This window comes from Seriola aureovittata, chromosome 17 (assembly GCF_021018895.1).
Source record: "Seriola aureovittata isolate HTS-2021-v1 ecotype China chromosome 17, ASM2101889v1, whole genome shotgun sequence".
NCBI classification, from domain to species: domain Eukaryota; kingdom Metazoa; phylum Chordata; class Actinopteri; order Carangiformes; family Carangidae; genus Seriola; species Seriola aureovittata.
Genome location: NC_079380.1, coordinates 21,245,106 through 21,260,321, shown reverse-complemented (window position 1 = coordinate 21,260,321; position 15,216 = coordinate 21,245,106). Strand labels below are relative to the sequence as shown.

Sequence of the window (15,216 nt, the reverse complement as noted above, 5' to 3'; positions counted from 1 at the left end):
AATGTGGAATAAAGGGGAAAATACAGAACGCTTCCCTTCTTTTGTTAAGACGTCTCTTTGCTCATTCATCATCTGTGCTGATTGCTGATGCATCACTAATGCACTCTAAGTCGATATATTGTTGTAAGCCATTTGTATGTTGCATGAGGAAAAGATGGAGGGATATAAACTGGCAGTGGCTGCTTTGTCTGTCTCGGGTTGGTATTTGTCTGGAACAGAGTGAAGACCTAACAAGGTGGAGGGCAGCATGTGTTTCAAATACAAATACAGCTATGTATTTACTATAAACACAGAATGCTCTCAGGCCGTGCCAGATCTGGGTGTTGTTACAAAGTCGCTCTCTCTCTCTCTCTCTCCCACACACACACAGAAACTGCAATGCATCTTGTACATACAAACACACACACACACACACACACACACACACACACAGAGCAAAAGCATTTGGCCCAGTGACAGCTGCTTTAATTTCAAACAAACACACAGCAAACATGAACAGTTTCAGGCTCTGAGAGAGGCGAGCAAATAGAGTAGGGATAGAGTCACTCGAAGAATTCTGCAACTCTGCCTCTCGGCCCGTTTGTTCAGCAGCAGCCGCTGGCTTCCCCTGTCTTTTTTTGCCTTATATGGTCACAAGAGTGGTTGAGTAAGAGAGAGAGACAGCGGGAGCGAGGGTGGAGGTGTGGTCTATTGTTTTTTGCGGAAGAGGTGTAGGGTTACGCGCTGCTCTTGAACCTTTGGAGCTTGTCGTCATTTCTTCAGTCACCTCCTGTCTGAGGGCAGACAAAGAGGATGGGCAGACAACATGGAGGGGGGTGTGGGGGTGTGAGAAGGGGGGGGGGCAGATTGATTCATGAGTGTGAATCCTGAGGCCTCAAGACCATTCGGTGATTACTGAGAGGCAGAGAAGAGGTTGAAAGAGGTTAAAATGGCAGATCATTAACAAAGGTGCTATGATGCAGCCCTAGACATCGCTAAACTATGCAGGAATGTCTTTCATCCAGCGCACAACAACAACTTTGTTTGTGCATCTGGATCACTTGCCTCATTCACACCTGCTTATGTAATGCCAGTGGAATTCCCTCTATTCCAAAAAAGAAAAAACCACAGGGTCTCTGCACCCGGTTGCTACCGAGCACGATCATATCCCCTGGCTTCCTCTGCGATGATCTAATCCAAGCCGGGACCGCCGAAAATGCAGATGGAACATGTCAAATGATGTGCAGTTAATAAGCAGTCTGAAGGCCCTTGTCATGATTCTGTCAGCTGTGGTCTCTGTTACGGCATGCCGGATGGGAAGGCAGGCTGGGATGGTAATGTTTTTATGGTTAGCAGGTCGTGAGAGAAGAGGGTATGATGAAATGATGACTCTCTGACTGCAGGTGCTCTTCTGTCTCCTTCAGCCCCATTTGACCTCATTTACTCGAGTGTCTCTGGCGGTCGATGACACAGAAACGCCTTAATCCTACAGTCCACACAAACACAGGAAAGAGTCTTTGCATGGGAAGTGCATGTAGGTGCACCCCCCAGTGAGACAGGTAAAACACTGGAAAAGTATTTTTTTTTATACTTCTTTAGTCTTATGTACAACACTTAATTTACTTGTTGTGCTATGCAAACTCGCCTTGCCATGCTATTCCACTGTTAAACATTTACAATGTCCGGTGATAACACAGCACTTTATTACTTTTGGTTTAATAATTGGGAACCATGGCAACATCCCAACAAGCAAGCAGCGCCAAAAGTCAGAAATCCAAAGTACAGAGGCGTGTACGTTGGTGTGATGTTTGAAGACACAGGTGAGTGATCAAACATGTTACCAAGCAGGTGAAAATGAAAACGAAAGGTCAAATGGGGCAGTCAACTGTCTGGCTCGACATGTGTTGACCCCAACTCTGATCGAGGAGGGAAAAGTGGTTTGGAGGAGGACGTTAGGGTCAGGTGTGAGACGCGGAGATATTGTGGGGATTAGAGAGACAGACAAGAAGGCAGACACTGTCGATTTAAGGGGATGATAGCAGGGAGGTCATTTACAGAGAGGCAATAAGTGGAGGGTTGTGTGGAGGCGTTTCAGTTACACTGATGAGAGGGTTGTGACAGCATGAGTAACAACCTCACGGTCAGACAGAAATGGGGGAATATATAACACTGCATGCTAAACACAGACATAATAAAACAGGGAATAATTGAGCACCAACTTTCTCTCCTTTGATTCCTAGAGACGCAGACACACAGAGAAACAAAAAAACAGCAGCTTATTTCTGGTGACTTCCACTGCTGTCAAAACATCCAGGGCCGGGAAAGTCCATGAACTTCACAGAAATATTGCCTCAGCGTCATTAGGGACAGTAAATCTTCCACCCTCGTCTCTTTTTCAACCACACACAAATCAAATACAGAACATCTTTTCTCTCCTTTATTACATCACTTGATCATGTTTGTGGTACATTGAGTTCATTTCAGTAATAAACTAAATCAAACTCATAATTTGCAATTCCTGCTCGACTTCAGTTTCACAGTCAGGACCCCAAGAAACACACACACACATACACAAACAAACATACAGACAGACATACACATAAACATATCTTCCTTTCTCACATTATTAGGCATACTGGTGTAAAATGACCATGTGTGGCTCTGCGATGTCAAAGAAATGCCACCCTCTAGTGGACATACGCAGGAACTACAGGTAACACTGTCAAACCTCATTCAGTATTGTCAGGTTTTAAGTTAAATCCTCTTCACCATTAAAACTATAAATGTTCATCCCTCATGTCATACAGTATAAGTGCATTACAGCGGTGTATTTTCCCCCATTCTACAGACTTTTACAGCGAACTGTTACACACCAGCTCTGCGGCTCTAGCGGTATGAATAGAGCCGCGGAGCCGTCACATTACTTGAAAGAAATGGAACTGCTGCAAAATGGAGCACAGCGTGAACTAAAAAGGTTAAAGGAGGCACACACCCAGCACTAGACAAAAGAAACAAGAGGGAGACAGAGAGACAGAAGCAGTAATGCACAGCTGAAGCAGTGTGTCTAGGGATGGGTGTGAGCATTTGAGAGATTGCCAGCTGGGACTGCAGCAGAGATTTTACTTATTTGTCGGCTGCTGCTAAACAGGCTCAAGATGGCGGCTAAGGGCTGCCGACCATGCCAGAATCATACAAAACGGCACCAGAACGGTGGTGAATGGCAGGGCGGGAACAGTTGGTCTATTGTCCAATGACTTTGCTGACAAACGAGTCCAGCTCATCATCATCTTTGATCCCCACAAAATGGTCGACGACGTCACCTCCCCGCATGGCGATTACTGTCGGAACCGCAGACACCTGGCAACGGACAAATTTATGTTTTATAAGACAAGACTAATAATATTATGACTTGATGATTGTTATGTAATGCAGTTGAGTACAATGCAATGTATTATCCTCCTCTCTGACTGCATGTGATCTTTTAGCAAAATTTTATAAAAATTTCCTCCACGACCACTAACAATGGATACTCTATACAAACTACAAGCTTCAAAGTTTAGATGGTAAACTTAAAAAATGTCAGTAATGCCACAGAAATACTTCAAGTCTCACCCCATATTCAATAGCCAGGTCTGTGTGGTCGTCTATGTCAACTTTTGCCATGGCAACACGGCCTTTCTGTTTCGCAACAGCCTTCTCCAACCTCGGCCCAAGGATCTTGCAGGGACCACACCACCTAAAAAAACAACAAAGACAAACAGAATGTGTGACTACAAGCTGCTGAAGGCTTTTCAACTAATTATGATTATATGTGTTTGTATAAGACTTTAAAGCAGCAGGTTTACAAAGTGCTGAACAACAGGTGAAAAATATAAAATATAAAGTATAAAGCAGCAGGTCTTTTTGACAGCAGATGTTTTGACTGAACATAACATTAACGATTGCCATGTTCAAGTTTCTCAGTAAGCCGTGAGAGTGATCCAGCACAGCACCAGGGTCCCCCCCCCCCCCCCCATTTAATTAATTATGCCTCCTCCCTTCCTTGCTCTTCTGTCCTCCAGCCTATGAACCAGAAAATTAATCGAGGTCCACTATCATCGAGGACGTTCCCATCCCCTAAATGTGTCTCGGAGGAGGCGAGGAGCAAGGGGAGGCTCACAGAGCAGCTTCAAGCAACACCCAAATCAGCATCTGTGTAATGACTGCTCAGTTGAAGTAATGAGAGCGTGAAAAAGAACAAACAGGCTGCAGTAGGGATTGAAAGAATATCATTTCATGATTAATATACTTCAGATTTGACAAACCTTTTGTGGGATTAACAGCGCCGATTTAGTCTCTGATGTGATTCATGTTTATTCATAAAATAGAAATGGTTATATTTGTGTATAATCTGAATCGTGAATTCATCATAAAGACAAAAAAGCTTAACTTTTTTTATCCTTCTTTTCTTATTTTGCATTCCAAACCCATCTAGGCTCTTTCAGAAAAACTGAGGTCCAAATATTTCTTTTAGGAGTGTTTTCCTAAATACAGCCTTAACTATTTATGATTAGCAACCATGGCTTAAACACTACTCTTCTGAACAGGCAAAATCTGTGTCACCACTACATTACATCTAAAGAAAATCTCTACTTAAACATTATTTGCAAATATTTATTAGTCGGCCTGATCTTCAAGTCCTACATTATTTTATCCCATATAGAGGGTTTATAGTGCTGCAGTCACTTAGTTAAAAAATTATTCATTCAACTGGTTGTTATAAGTAATTAATAACTTCAGTTATTTTGAATAAAGTGACAAGCACTATATAGTTGTTCGTTCTCAAATGTAGAGAGCTGTTGGATTTTGTTAATTTCATTATACATTTTAAAAACACAAAAATTATCAGTCAACTATAACCATATGTCCCTGGAGTACTCACTGTGCATGGAAGTCAACTAGCACGGGTAGTTCGCTGTTGATGACCCTCTCTGTGAAGTCCTCATGGTCCTGAACGTTGAAGGAGACTGCCCGGCAGGAGGTGTGAGGAAGGGAGCGAGGAAGAGAGCGTGAGGGAGAGAGGAAGGAGACTCGGGTTGTGGCGGACTGCAGGGAGGTGGAAAAAGAGGAGGAAGCGGTGGTGGCTGTGGATGCTGGGTGGCAGCAGATCTCTTTCACTGACAGCGTCCAAATTCTACGTACTAGCAGCCTGTGAGCCATCTGTAAAAATAGACAGAAGATAACAAAACATTAATGTTGTTCAATAGAATTCATTTAAATTTTTTTGCCAGTTTGACACAGGTCAAGGTAAAAGCAGAAGGACTTCTCAATGCTTTTACTGTACCACTAAAGAGGACACTTATGTAAGTCCAGCGTGTTTACAGCCACTTTCTCCATGCAGAGTGCACAATGGGTGGGTGTGTTTTCCTGTATGCTTTAAGCTTGTTAAACTGAAGCACAAATAAGATTTCACAAGACTCTCATAGTCAATAACATTATGTAAGTTTACATAGCACAAAGAAATCCATCAACAACAGCAATAGGTCTTATCTGATTTGTCATAAAAAGGCAGGGCATTAAAGTCTGAATCCACTTCAATCCCTGCAGGTATAAAATATTAGCACTACTTCCTTGCCAGGAAGAGTATTAGAGCTGTGCCAATTAGTCACTAACTCAACAGTCATTCGACAATTCATTGAGCGAAAATACAAGAAATTTACTGTTTTTTAAAAAAAACAAAAACATTATTTAATAATAGTACTATAGAGAATTATTCAAGAACAGTAATGACCATTTTCACCAATTTATCATTTGGTCTATAAAATGGCAGAAAATGGTGAAAAATCCCATCAAAATTTTACAGAACCCAAGTTGTAGTATTGAAACTGTTTGGACTGAACCAGCCATCCAAACCCCAAAAACATTCACTTCACCATTCAAAAATGTAAATTATTATTATTCCATTATCAAACTTGCTGGCGATTAATAGCCTGTCGATAGAAGATAGAAGAAACAATTTGTCGACTAATCGCTCTAGCTGTAATGAAAATGACTTTTAGGTTCAGTCCCTGCAGATATAGTGTCACTGCTTGGCGGTTTAACCCGTTAAGCAGTCAGTAATGGGATCAGCAGCAGCTCACCCCCCAGAGCTTGCTAGCAGTAGAAACAGTTTAAAAAGAAATCACCATTAGATCTGCTGTTGTACAATAAATAGTTTCTTACATTCAAGCAATAGATGTGTAATGTTGATTTAGGAAATCTCTGTGGCCTGTGAAGGTAGTTTACTCCATCAAACACTTTTCGACTTCAGTTTCTTTTCTAGTATTTCACTACTTAGCTATGCTAGTAAAACTGCCCAGTGATGCTAACTTCATTAACGGTCAGCTTCTCTGTGAACACATGTACAGCCATGATGTTCTGCTGTTACAACACTCACGCCACACAGACGAAGAGACAACCGAGCTAAAGCCGTTCAACACTTTCATAATCAACATGTCCTTCTTTACTAGTAATCCATTCACTCCCGACTTGCTTGGAGTGGTTTACTGCGTCTCTCGTGTCTGCTGCCTATCTACCGGCTGTTCGTTTACTCCATTAACCTCCGTTACGTATGACTTTGCCCTCTTCTTCGTTGTCGTCGTCCTCCTCCTCCTCCTCCTCATCCCAGCATTACCCTTCACTGCTTCCAACCATTTATAAAACACATACACACAAACACACACACACCGGACTGTTTCTCTAACACATTTACCACGTACAACAACAGATTAAATAAACTGATGCCAAGTACTTTCCGTGTTTACCTTGCCGTTTAGCTAGCGTTGATCTTGACCTCGCGGACTACTGAAGTACTTCCGCTTTGGTGCCGCAGATTACAAAAGGGACCGAGAGGCTTTTTATCGCCTCGTCCTGGCTGCGGTGCTGTGAGCAGCGCCACCCCCCGGCCAGGTCCGGAAGTACACAATGGACCGTTTACGAGGAGCAATAGAGAGAGGTGAGATTTAACCCTCAAAACAAGTTAAGCCATCACTAGTGTAAGTATTCATACCTTTTACCTAAGTATAAATATATAAAGAACTAATACCGTAATATAAAAACACCCCATTTTCAATAAAAATCCTGCATTTAAAGTCCTACTTATATCAGATAAATGTACTGAAAGTCTAGCTGTTTCCACCTGTTTGCAGTGTTTATGCTAAGCTACGCTAACTGTAGCTTAATATTTATTGCCATGAGGCATTATCAATCTTCTCATATAATTCTTGACAAGACAGCAAATAAGCATGCTTCCCTACCTGTAAAACAATCCTTAGAATTAGGAACTGCCCTGAAGTACGGGTAGGACGATATAATTTAAGATAACAAACAAGCATTGGGTGAAGCATCATTGCCTGTTTGTTTGTTTTTTATGTATATGAACAATAAACAAGTAATATGTTGTGGGTGTGGGTCCAATTTTCTTCAGTAAAAACATGACATCTCCTACGCTCATGCTCTGCACGATTAATTCATAATTTATAGAGATGGAACAGCTCGGTGGATGGACCGAGCCTTTGATGCGCAAGGGCAACAGGATGAAAGAGAGAGACGGTGGGTGGGTTGTTTAGAATAGAGGTGGGTGTCATCCAAGGCTCAGTGAAAGAAGTCAGACTCAAATAGACTGAACCAGCCACTGGACAGAGAGGAGCACAGATTAACTGTTAGTATAGGGAAATAGTGGATGGGAGAAGATTTAAAGCATAAAGTCGTTGTGGTAAACCATTTCCAGGACCAGATGAGGAATTGCAGAGGAAAAGCACTTGGTTCTTTGAGTCATTTGTCATGACAACCACAAGCATCTTCTTGAAAAGATGAAGAGTCAGACTCCCTCTTTTATTTTTGCCACATTTTGTCACTGTACAAACTAAACAACCTCCATTTGGACTCTTTTAGGTTAGAGCAGTGAAGATGTAAAGAAGATGTCTTTTTTGATCACTCTCACTTTGGACTGTTTTGGATTTGAATTATTATAGTAGGCTATTTGAGCACGTTTGAACATGGGAATGGGCCATTTATTCCTACGCCGGAGGACATCTGAGGGGCATTTTTGAAGCACGTCCCAAAGTATTAGGATGGATAAAAGCCTTCAGAGGAAAGTTGGAGTTTCAAGACCTTCCCCCACTCTTCGACCGCCTCCGCTGTTTCGCAGCATAGGATTGTCTGGGCTCTCTGCCAGCGTGCCCCCACACAGACGGCTTCGCTCTATATTCTGCAGGTCTAAGGCTGTGTTGCCTGCAAACTCACACAATATTGAAACTTCAGACATACACACTTTTACAGACATACTGACAGGCAACCATGCTCGTACAATTATGTGCCCACTCGGGTGCAACGATGCACTTTCAGAGGATATTCAGTCTAGCACCGTGTTGAATGCACTTGAGCCTGAAGTGGACTTAGATCTACACAGAAGAGCTGTGTTTAGGTCAGGGGTTTTTGCAGATACATGGTCTCTAGTGTCAGCGAGTCCTCAGGATCAAAGTGGGCAGCAAGACAGACATCTGTTTTCTCACCTCTGTCCGTCTGCTAGAGCCAGTGGCAGAAACACAGGCAGACAGGGCAGATTGGTGACTCCAATTCAGACATCAGAGGAACCTGCGATCAAAGAAAAGCAGCAACAAAAGAGGAGAAAGAGGAGCTATAAGGTGGACTGTGCAGGGAAACAGAAATACATAGTGCCATCATTCACTGAGAAAGAAGAGGATGCCAGGCTCTGTGAATGGTTACAAAGTCTGGGCATTGCAGATAGCAATGCGAAAGACACCATCAACACAAACAACCAGCAACGACTATTTGTATCCAGATGCAGGGGAGTGATGAGCCACAGAGAGCCAGACACAGCGGCAAGCCACAGGAGAGACAGACGCCCCCATTTCCTACCTCCCATCTGTCAGTCGGACTCCCTCCTACATGTGCCCCTCCTGCTCCCTGAAAACTCCCCCCCGCCCACACCCTGCACCTACCCCGACGCCCCCATCCATTCCCTACCTGTAAGGCCACTGCAGCCACTCTCATCGAGGAGGAAGTGAGGGGCAGTTGTCCAGCCAAAGAAGGGCGACCACTGACTTCCTCATGTCTTGCGGCTCTGCGTTTCTAATTTATGCCTTGTTATGTTCTCACTGCCTCTCAGACATTTAAACATTTCAAAAACAATATGGACATGCTTAAAAAAAAACTGTGTAGGTCATTCTAATACATTAATTTCTTGTCATCTTGATTATTCCCTTGTCCATGTTTTACAAGAGGTCACGATAACATGAACACCTGTGTAGATGTTGAGGTTCTGTTCAGTAGGTGGTTGAGCTGTTGTATGTTTCCATTATTTCATGTTGTATTTTTTTTGTTTGTTTTTTTTTACTCCTAACAAATTATGTTAACGTGTTATAGGCATTCAGATTGTCGATTAGCTCAGCTAATTTAAAAAAATTGAAATTCCAATTTCATTTATTGACATATTGAGTCAGCTGAACGCTACCTGTTGCAAATGAGTGTGAAAAGTAATTATCAAGTGAGCAGAGATGTTAGCTAAAAGCATTGGATGAATGGGTTTAATAGATAGCTATAAGTGATTAATAAACAGTCTAAATAGTTAGGTAAAAATGAAATTGAAATAGCTAAAAGTGGGGTAATGGATAAACAGTTGAAAACGTTAGCTAGCTTAAAGACGATGGAAAAATGGTAAAAAAAGGCTCAGGGTAATTGATAAATGGTTGAAATGAATTGCTAAAAATAAGAGATAAACAGTTAAAATAGATTGCTAAAAGAATCAGGTAAAGATTTTAATTAGCTATAATGGGTAAATGGTTAAAACATGTAACTAAAAATAGTGGCTAAACATTAGAATCATTACCTAGCTTAAAGGTAATGGATAAGTGGTACTATAGCTTTCGATTGCTAACTGGTCAACCCAATTTGAACAGTTTAATTGTATGAAAATACATTGGAACAATATTCACTTTTAGACGGTGTCAAATAACATCCAATTTAAAATCAATTCAAATGAACACATTTGGAAAATAATTGGTGGCGTCGATGAAGGGGCATTTGAGTGAATCAGATATGGTTATGTTAGATAAAAAAAAGAAGAAATATTGTTCAAGAGGTGTTCATGGTAATGCATCCAATCTCTGCATTGACTATTATTATAATGCTGCATGAAATGACCAAAATAATTTCAATGTTGTGAGAGATGTTTATTTCAGGGTCTTGGTTTGTTTGGTCTTACCTGTTGTTTCATGTCATGCCCTCATTTTTCCAGGAGAGGGCGATATCCGTTGAACAGACAGGAGAGGAGGGGGTGGAGGGCGGTGGTGGAGGTGGGGTGTTTATTAGACTGTGGCCGTTGGGGCCCGAACAGAGCTGTGCTCTGTGTCCCTGCAGAGGTGGGATCTGTATGTCAGGACCAGAACACACCAGCCTCAGTCCTTCTTACCGCTCGCCTCACATACCCATTCCTGCACATGTTTACCCTCAAACGCAGCCCAAACTGTTTGTGAGTGAGGCTCTTTTTTCAAGGCAGCTCGCCCCCCAGCCCTCTTTCCACCAAATAAACATTGCACCGGAAATTGCAGGGATATCTGGGATTTTTGAGGGGTCCCGGTGGAAAGGAGGAGAGGGCTAGAACAAGGGTGCTCTCTGTGACACCTTGGAGGTGAAGGGAGGGCGAAGACGCGAGGCGGGAGGGGGGATCCAGAAGGAAGGGCGTGACCTTGCCTTGGGTGGTTGGTGGGCACCAACAGTTAGATACATATTCGCTGATGAACAGGTACAGGTGACCCAGTTTCCTTTGACCCCATCAGGAGCGCCCGGAGTGCGTGCTAAGGCTGACCTCTCTCGTCACCGAAGGCGCTGACCCGGGCTAAAGGTCATAAGGAAGTGATACTCTGTGACGCAGAGCAAACTGTACTGCGTGTCTCCTGACAGATAACGACTTCTTCGGATGGCTGTAACTGCTGCACCTGATCGCTTTCCTCGTGTGGCTGTTTATTCCCACTCCTCGCTTGTTTCCCGGCTGCACAAGCCTGCAGTTGGGAATACAACAGCCATTGATGAAGCTGAGGTTTCATAACAGCCCCTGACAAAGCACGCATGAATGGCAGGGTGTGTGTTCTTTGCGTACACAGAACGCTCCCTCCCGCCTTTGTGTGAGAGTTTTGTCCCAACTCACTCCCCATAAACCCAGATGTCTTTATTTGTTAATAACAGCCTGGTGGCGTACCCTGTGGAAAAGCACACGCAGGATAAGGCTTGTTGTTGAACAGATCGTGCCAAGAGGACGATTACAGTAGATGACCTTGTAGTTATTTCAATTAGTGTGAAACTGTATCCTCAGTCATCTTTGAATCTCCTTACATGTCCTTTTGCTGGTCTGTCATCTTTTTTTAAACGTTGTGACTCCTCACTTTCTGTCTCCATTTACCATTGGCCTGTAATTGGCAGATTCTGTTCCTTGTGTACACCACGTCTTGATTATAGTCAGTCAGACCAGATGCTGTATATATACATATATATATGTATATATATGGAATTGTACAAATAGAAGTTTAAATGAATGCCTTTCTCGTTTTTTATTGAAGGTTTGAACGTCTTAAAACACAGAGCTGTGTACTGTGAAAGATGTGATGAATATGCAGCCACACGTTCCCAGTAAGTGTGAGTTTGAGAGCATAAATGATGCTAGGAATGTGTCTGGAGGGGTGCATGTGTATGGGATGAGACACCTGTATGTACCCTCCCTGTCTCCTTTTCCCAGCCCCGCTCTTATACCGATCTATGTTTCAGTGTTTGGGAAGTCAACAGTAGAGTTCCTGTTCTTGGTTTAAAAATAACTTTAGGACTAAAATTCCTTGCCCCCCTCCTCTCATCCTTTCTTACTGGCACTCTCCTAACCTCTCTCTTAACTTGTTTTTCTTTCCCCTGTCTTCTCTTTTGGAACAGGCTGTGCACTCTAGCCTGTTTTTTTTTTTTTTCAGTCACCCTGTCTTTGTCCTTGCTGCACATACACACACGCACACACGCACAAACACACACACACGGACACAAAAACACCCCGAACAAATTTAATAACATCTACAACTTCCCTTTGCTCCACTCTGTTTTCTTTAAACATGTTTCTATTGCCATTTTCAGAAATAAGACTCTGGTCCGTTTATCCTTGGGATGAACAGGGCAAAGAAAAAAAGAGATAGCTAATAGTGGAAAACATAAATCAAAACAAGATGAAGAGTGTATATATGCTAGCAGCTCTGCTACTTAGCATTTAGCTCGAAGCACAACTGTGGCATCATCCTGGTGTGAAGCAGGTGTGACGATTATCCTCCTCACCATCGTATTTAGTAGAGACAGAGCTGGTGTTTAACGATGTTGCAGAGGAAAAAATAAAAATGAAAGAACCACTGTGGATCTGTCAGAAAAGTCAGACTAAAAATAACATTACCTTTCCCTCTCTCCAGCCCGTAGTAATTTTAATACACTCCCTCACAAAGTGTTGATATAACAAAGACACCTGTTCCCCTGCATGAAAGATGGATAAAAGAGGACGTTACGATGCTTTGACATAATAAAGTTTCACATCTGAAGGCATTATTAAAAAATGACTTGTTGGAATTTCCTCAAAAGGCATAAATCTACGGCAGTATGATCATAAAATCCTGACACCTCGGCCTTGAGCGAACCAGAGCTTAAACACCGGATCAAATCTGAGAATTTGCAAGAGCTAACAAGCGACATACTCATATTTATGTGTGCATCTGTAGGCGTTATCATACAAAGAGTGGGAATTGTGGCAGCAGGTGTGGCAGAAGCGCTCCTAAACAAACACTCCACACCTGTCCCTCCCCCCATCACCCCTCCTCCACATCCATTCCCCTCATGTATAAACAAACTCGCTTTCCTTACGGTAAAAACAACACTTTTCTGCTTGACTCACAGTGTTGTGCTCTTTGTGGCGACGAATCAAAAGTGAAAAGTGAGCTGAGTTTGTTCCACTGACCTCACACTACTATCCTGTTCTATCTACTTCCTTCTTTTCTCGCTGCCTAATATTACCTTGGCTCCGTGCATGTGCCTTACACCTCTCTCTCTCTCTCTCTCTCTCTCTCTCTCTCTCTCTCCTTAAACCCCAGTCTGCTTGTCTTTTATTTCCACTGACTTGTTTTTGAAGGTTTGATCTGTTTCTCACCTGCCGTTGCTCAGAGCCCGTTACCCTCCTCCTGCACTTCCAACCATTCCTTTGACTTTTTAATAGTAGTGACAAGGAGGTTTTCCAGTGAACTCTCAAAGCAGACTTGTGTCACTTTAACCATTACGAGTTGACGTTCGCTGTCAGCTCAGAATGTAAAGGTCACCGCACGGGGCAAGTTCCCAGTGGCAGAGTCTAGTATCCCCGAAAGAGCTAATGAATGCCTCTGCTTTGGTGTGTTGGAAATTGTGCATGTTTGTTTATTATGTCTGGGGTGGAAGCCACTGAGACCAAAGTGGAAAAGACACATTCTTTGATGAGTCAATGGAACTTAAGTATGAAAACAACAAAAACATATTTCTCTCTCCCTCCCTCCCTTCCTCCCTCACACACACACACACACACACACACACACACACACACACACACACACAAGCTTCAGCAAATCCAGTGTTTTTTTTTTTCTCCCTCCACTTTCTCTCACCGTGTTGGGCTTGTTTACACGGGCCTGTTACATCACCTCCGTGCACTGACAGAGAGAGATGGATTGTGTGGGAAGAGGATGGAGGTTTGGTAAATACATAACTTTGCTCTCTGTGTAGGCCTCTGTGTGTGTGTGTGTGTGTGTGTGTGTGTGTGTGTGTGTGTGTGTGTATGTATGAGGACATACCGTGCATGTGTATGCTGGTGTGTACGGTCTCTTCTATGTCTGTGTTAAGTGCTTGTGGAGTGAGCTTGTGATATGCTAATGTGAGTATGCTTACAATGAGGGTGTATGCAGCGATTTATGTTACTTCATACTTCTGCACCACACCACAATTCAGGGTGAAATATTACTCTTTTTTTTTTACTTTTGTGACAGCTACAGTTAATAGGTTTACAAATTAAGACCTAAAGTAAGTTTATAGCATTCAATAACACATTTTCAATGCATTACACACAGGGATTTTGCCGCTACAGCTTCATTTGGACTGGTATGACCAACATCTAATGTCAGCAAACTTCAGAGAGACATTTTTGTAATAATGCCATCAGTATGTCAGTTTGCTAACCTCATGACTCTTCTCTACTTGTGCTTCTATTATACCACATTTTAGCTTCCACCATTTTACTACCATTGGCACTGGTGTTAGTAAAAGTTACAGAATTCTGCTTTAAATACATTTCGCCAGTAAAAACTTTGGTACTTTAACTTGAGAGTGATTTTGAAGGCAGGACTTTTACTTCATAATTGAGTATTTGATGTACTTTTACTTTACTTTTTGTTAGTATGTTATACTGTTTTATTACATTAAATATTATATTATATTTCTATTAACAGAAAAATACAGGTATCATTACCTTATCATAGTATATACTATTGTGGTGTATACTTTTATAGTAAATGGTATCATATTACTCTTACATACAGTAAACTCTAATTTTGTCACTTTATTTGACGTATGTTTGTATATATTTACAAGTATTTATTTTTTTACTTTATGCTGAATTTCTCCTCTGGGGATCAGTAAAGACTTATTTTCATCTTTACTCCAGTAAAGGATGTCAGTAAGTCTTCCACGACTGTGTACAAGTCTACTGAACGCACCACTCAAAATGCAAGCATTTGGTTAAGTGCAGGCGGTGATCTATAGAGGATGACGGGGGATGCAATCTTCCCTGTTGGCACATATGTCTGCAGCCATCCCTCTGCTTAATGATACATGTTAGGGAAACTGTAAGGGAAAATAACAATTTAGTCACCCACAATCCATCTCACTCAATTTCAGCAAGCAGCCCACTGTGTGTGCCTGTGCAGTTTAATGTAACGTTTGAGGGTGCGTATGTGGAATATGTATTTAACCGTCTCACATACATACAGTACGAGTGTGTATCAGTGTGTGTGTGTGTTGTGTGTGTGTGTGTGTGTGTGTGTGTGTGTGTGTAAGCCACCAGCTCAGGTACTGAGATGGCCGGTTTCCTGTGTGCATGTCTGCGGGGATGACAAGAAGATTATCCAGGTGGTTCTCACCTCCGCTCTGCTCTCTTCAATGAAAACC

The 15,216-nt window shown here is 42.3% G+C and overlaps 1 protein-coding gene across 1 annotated transcript; it reads right to left on the bottom strand.

Moving 5' to 3' along the window:
- Positions 1 to 2,403: 2,403 nt before the first annotated feature.
- On the bottom strand, positions 2,404 to 6,728 carry txn2 (thioredoxin 2). The gene is made up of 4 exons (XM_056400957.1): positions 6,558 to 6,728; positions 4,901 to 5,178; positions 3,592 to 3,715; positions 2,404 to 3,336 (listed from the first exon to the last, which is right to left on the bottom strand). Exons 1-4 carry the CDS (start codon positions 6,618 to 6,620, stop codon positions 3,220 to 3,222), a joined length of 582 nt encoding a protein of 193 aa, XP_056256932.1. The 5' UTR covers positions 6,621 to 6,728; the 3' UTR covers positions 2,404 to 3,219.
- Between the last annotated feature and the right edge of the window lie 8,488 nt (positions 6,729 to 15,216).

Bases quoted from the DNA above. Each gene is read 5' to 3' on its own strand.
- txn2 (XM_056400957.1), bottom strand. From the start codon at position 6,620: ATGAGGAGGAGGAGGAGGAGGACGACGACAACGAAGAAGAGGGCAAAG. The intron at 5,179-6,557 runs GTTAATGGAGTA...CTATTTTTACAG, and splicing joins CAAAGTCATACGTAACGGAG to ATGGCTCACAGGCTGCTAGT. The intron at 3,337-3,591 runs GTGAGACTTGAA...GTCCGTTGCCAG, and splicing joins ACCTGGCTATTGAATATGGG to GTGTCTGCGGTTCCGACAGT.